Source organism: Neoarius graeffei, chromosome 8 (assembly GCF_027579695.1).
Source record: "Neoarius graeffei isolate fNeoGra1 chromosome 8, fNeoGra1.pri, whole genome shotgun sequence".
NCBI classification, from domain to species: domain Eukaryota; kingdom Metazoa; phylum Chordata; class Actinopteri; order Siluriformes; family Ariidae; genus Neoarius; species Neoarius graeffei.
In genome coordinates, this window is record NC_083576.1 from 45,692,370 (window position 1) to 45,697,100 (window position 4,731).

Below are 4,731 nucleotides of genomic sequence, written 5' to 3' on the forward strand. Positions count from 1 at the left end.
CTTTTCACGTTATTACGTGATACTGACTTTTTTTTTTTTTTCTCGAGTGGCAGCAATACGCTTCTGTAATTCTCACGATAGGACATTTAGACCTTCCCATATTAACTTTTCACATGTTCGGGAGGACATTAATTGTGGAACGCATCCGGAAGTCGTTTATGCGCATGCTCCAGGAGAGCTTTACGTGACCACGGTGACAGAGAGAAACTGTTGTAAAATTTCTTAGAATCCTCAGCGGGGTCTCGCAAAACTCTTGTTTGATTTAAACCGTTATAAATTACCTTAGCAAGGTGATGTAATTTACTATGTAAATTGTATAACCTGTTACTTTTGTCTAAGCAATGTAAAGACAGCTAATCTAGCTTGCTAACAAACTGTGTGAGAAAACCTTGTCGGATAGTTCGGTAGATTTGCAGCTAGTCCATAAAGCCTATGTAATTATCCAACTGGTCAGTTTACCACACAATTTTTAGCCAACTTATTGACGAGGAGGTCAATGCTTAGTGTATTAAAGATACAGTGGTGCTTGAAAGTTTGTGAAGCCTTTAGAAAAAACAACAATGCACACCATTGTCGTTCGTATTTCTGCATATGACCTAAAACATCAGATTTTCACACAAGTCCTAAAAGTAGATAAAGATAACCCAGTTAAACAAGTGAGACAAAAATATTATATTTGGTCATTTATTTATTGAGGAAAATTATGCAATATTACATATCTGTGAGTGGCAAAAGTATGTGAACCTTTGCTTTCAGTATCTGGTGTGACCCCCTTGTGCAGCAATAACTGCAACTAAACATTTCCGGTAACTGTTGATCAGTCCTGCACACCAGCCTGGAGGAATTTTAGGCCGTTCCTCCATACAGAACAGCTTCAACACTGGGATATTGGTGGGTTTCCTCACATGAACTGCTCGCTTCAGGTCCTTCCACAACATTTCAATTGGATTAAGGTCAGGACTTTGACTTGGCCATTCCAAAACATTAACTTTATTGTTCTTTAACCATTCTTTGGTAGAACGACTTGTGTGCTTAGGGTCGTTGTCCTGCTGCATGACCCACCTTCTCTTGAGATTCAGCTCATGGACAGATGTTCTGATAATTTCCTTGAGAATTCACTGGTATAATTGTTCCATCAATGATACCAAACATAACGCTTCTCATTTAAACCAAAAAGTTCTGTTTTGGTCTCATCCACAAAACATTTTTCCAATGGCCTTCTGGCTTGTCCACGTGATCTTTAGCAAACTGCAGATGAGCAGGAATGTTCTTTTTGGAGAGCAGTGGCTTTCTCCTTGCAACCCTGCCATGCACACCATTGTTGTTCAGTGTTCTCCTGATGGTGGACTCATGAACATTAGCCAATGTGAGAGAGGCCTTCAGTTGCTTAGAAGTTACCCTGGGGTCCTTTGTGACCTCGCCGACTATTACACGCCTTGCTCTTGGAGTGATCTTTGTTGGTCAACCACTCCTGGAGAGGGTAACAATGGTCTTGAATTTCTTCAATTTGTACCCAATCTGTCTGACTGTGGATTGGTGGAGTCCAAACTCTTTAGAGATGGTTTTGTAACCTTTTCCAGCCTGATGAGCATCAACAACACTTTTTCTGAGGTCCTCAGAAATCTCCTTTGTTCATGCCATGGTACACTTCCACAAACATGTGTTGTGAAGATTAGACTTTGATAGATCCCTGTTCTTTAAATAAAACAGGGTGCCCACTCACACCTGATTGTCATCCCATTGATTGATTGAAAACACCTGGCTCTAATTTCACCTTCAAATTAACTGCTAATCCTAGAGGTTCACATACTTTTGCCACTCACAGATATGTAATATTGGATCACTTTCCCCAATAAATAAATGACCAAGTATAATATTTTTGTCTCATTTGTTTAACTGGGTTCTCTTTATCTACTTTTAGGAGTTGTGTGAAAATCTGATGATGTTTTAGGTCATATTTATGCAGAAATATAGAAAATTCTAAAGGGTTCACAAACTTTCAAGCGCCACTGTATATACAAATGTGGCTGAATATCGCGTATTTTAGCTAGAACTCAGTAACTAATTTAGCTAGCTTGCTTATCTTGGTTTTTAGATGGTTGACAAGGTTTCATCTGGCGAACAGTGCGAGGATTTTGGTCGTGAAAATTTAGAGCTCAGTAAAGATTTAGAGAGGATGACCGAGCAGATGGAGAATATTTCAGGTGCCATACATATACAACAGTTCACGTTTGTAGTGCTGTTTGACAGAAAGCTAGCTACCTTAGCAGCGTAGTAACCGTTTCCCATTCTTTGCTCCCAGTGAATCTGACTTGGATGGCATACGACATGGTGGTACTGAGGACTGATCCTCAACTTGCAAAATCCCTCAAGAAACTGGAGAATGAGTTCGTCCAGTGTAAAGCTGTTATCTGCGGCTCCAAAGACAATCTAGTTGACCAGTGTACAATTTCAGACTAAAAGAAAACCCAGGAGTAGACGCTGATATTTTTTATTTATTGAACGTGTTTTTCTGAAATTTATTTATCAACTTAAACTATTAGGAAAATGCTGTAAAATTTACGTCGTATTGATTTGTTGTTTTTATTGATATGAATAAAAAACAAGTACATTCTGGTTGATAATTTTGTGGCAGAAATCTGTTTTAGATTTTTTTTTTCACCAGATGCCAAACTTTTATTTTTGTATTTATCTTTTATTTTTAATCTATTACATTTCAGTGCTGGTTTTGTTCCATTGAGCACTTTAACAGTCTCTACACTCTATTTATAGCATGAATGAATGAATGAATGAATGTAATAAAAATATCAGACTGGGCCATGTCGAGTATTATTGTTTGAGCAGTGTGAGTTTTTTTTTTCTTTTTTCCCCCCTTTTTTTCTTATGGTTATATTTCATTGTATTTATTCAATATTTCCTTAATGTTTATTTGGTCTGTTCCAGAAGGAGAAAAATGGAAATGTCCACAGATATTATGTTCAGTGCTTCCACTGTTGATTTGGATTACATACTGATGCAGCTGGATGCTATTTCGGAGACTTTGGATCAGTTAGAAGGTGTGAACAACAGTAATGATTTAGCCAAATTAATTGATACTTCGATAACACATTTAAATCAAAGGCAATTTACCTAATTATTTAATTATTTTGATTGTGGTCTAATTTGATATTATCCAATATTTATTATAGATTATTATAGAACATTTAAACATACTTAGCATAGATATCTTTGTATATGATAGATACATTTAAGTATAGCAATGCGTATATACATATATGCTAGATACATTTAAATATATAAAAAGTGTATATAAATTTATCTAGCCAATCATTATCAACCCATTTCTCAATACACCTATCATTTCATCATCATATATGTTAAACAAAACATTGAAAGATAAAAGATTATTATTTGTGTACTATACAATAAGCTGTGGTCAGTTTGTTTGTGGTTTTTAATTAGACTTGCTGCACCCGATATGTGGGAATAGTTTTTTTTATTTATCTTTATTTATGGAACTGTAAGTGCTGCCTTGTAATTAAAAATGACAACTGTGTGAAACTTTACAGCTCATAGTACATCAAAGTATGTGATACATGTTTACACCACAGTTATTTGACAGCTGTCCTTCAAACAATTCTTATGTCCGGAAAAAAGGCTAAAGTTGCATATTGGTCATTTTCTTTAGTCTGGTGTAAAGGCCTTCTATGGTACCTTGCAACAGAGGTCACAGCTTCAGTTAAAAAAACAAAACAAAAAAACCCCCCTTAACGGTGAATTTGACGGTGTTTTACCCTAGGAGCGGTATATTTTAGGAGATCTGATACAGCATAGGTTCCAGGTTGGCAAACTGCTTTGGGCAAAACTCCAATTACACCAGTGCTCTGGCCATGATTAACATCTGCTGATGCCTATCAGTTGTGAGGGTTAGCTGCAGAAAAGAGGAAAATCAAATGTGATTCATATTTAATATTAATGGTGTGATATAACTGATAGCACATACAAATGGCTAAACCACAGTGCTACTAAATTCTTACCTTCATTTGCTACAAACCTTTCTTATATCAATAACTTAGCACAGTGTAAATTACCTTGATGTCCGTGATTACCTAAATTGATCCCTTGTTCATTCTTTGTTTCCAGTGAAGACTCAGTTGTTGCAGTGTAATTTAACTGTGTGCTTCACACACCCTGATAAGGTGGCATGTCTGCATTCTGATGTCGAAGACTCAATGAGGTTGACAGCATCTCCAGATTTGGCAGAGCAAATTGGTAGGAAGAGAAATTAAATTTGCATTTAAATATATAGAAATTTGTTAGGCATAAGACAATCATTAAAATCACATTCCCCAGGAAAGTCCACTTTTTATATAAATGATTACACCTAAAATGAAAAATCCACACCAATGCACTGGCTAAAAACTTATAGATTTATAAAATTAACTTACTAAAGTTAGGTTAATTTATGTAATAGTTGCAATACTATTTTATGTTATCTAATAGTTGCAATACTAATTTATGTAATAGTTGCAATACTTCGTGTACCACATGAAGACAACTATTACATATTACATTGTGTTCTATGTACCACGACAAGTTATTGGGCTTGAAAAAGAGTAGGATGTTTGGCTTGACTGTACACCTTAATTTGCTGTTGACTGAAATCTTTTGAAAGACAGGACTCAGACTTGCATCATACTTTCTGCTACAGTTGTTTTAAGTTAGATTAAA

General features: G+C 35.8%; 1 protein-coding gene across 1 annotated transcript; it reads left to right on the forward strand.

Annotated features, from left to right (window-relative positions):
- Positions 1–2,095: 2,095 nt before the first annotated feature.
- syce3 (synaptonemal complex central element protein 3) lies at positions 2,096–2,460 on the forward strand. Its single transcript, XM_060926905.1, has 2 exons — positions 2,096–2,204; positions 2,303–2,460. Exons 1-2 carry the CDS (start codon positions 2,096–2,098, stop codon positions 2,458–2,460), a joined length of 267 nt encoding a protein of 88 aa, XP_060782888.1.
- Positions 2,461–4,731: the final 2,271 nt, after the last annotated feature.

What these genes read in the sequence shown, in the direction of transcription:
- syce3 (XM_060926905.1), top strand. Translation starts at nt 2,096, where the DNA reads ATGGTTGACAAGGTTTCATCTGGCGAACAGTGCGAGGATTTTGGTCGT. An exon ending in GCAGATGGAGAATATTTCAG is followed by an intron (nt 2,205 to 2,302) that starts GTGCCATACATA and finishes CTTTGCTCCCAG; the next exon opens with TGAATCTGACTTGGATGGCA.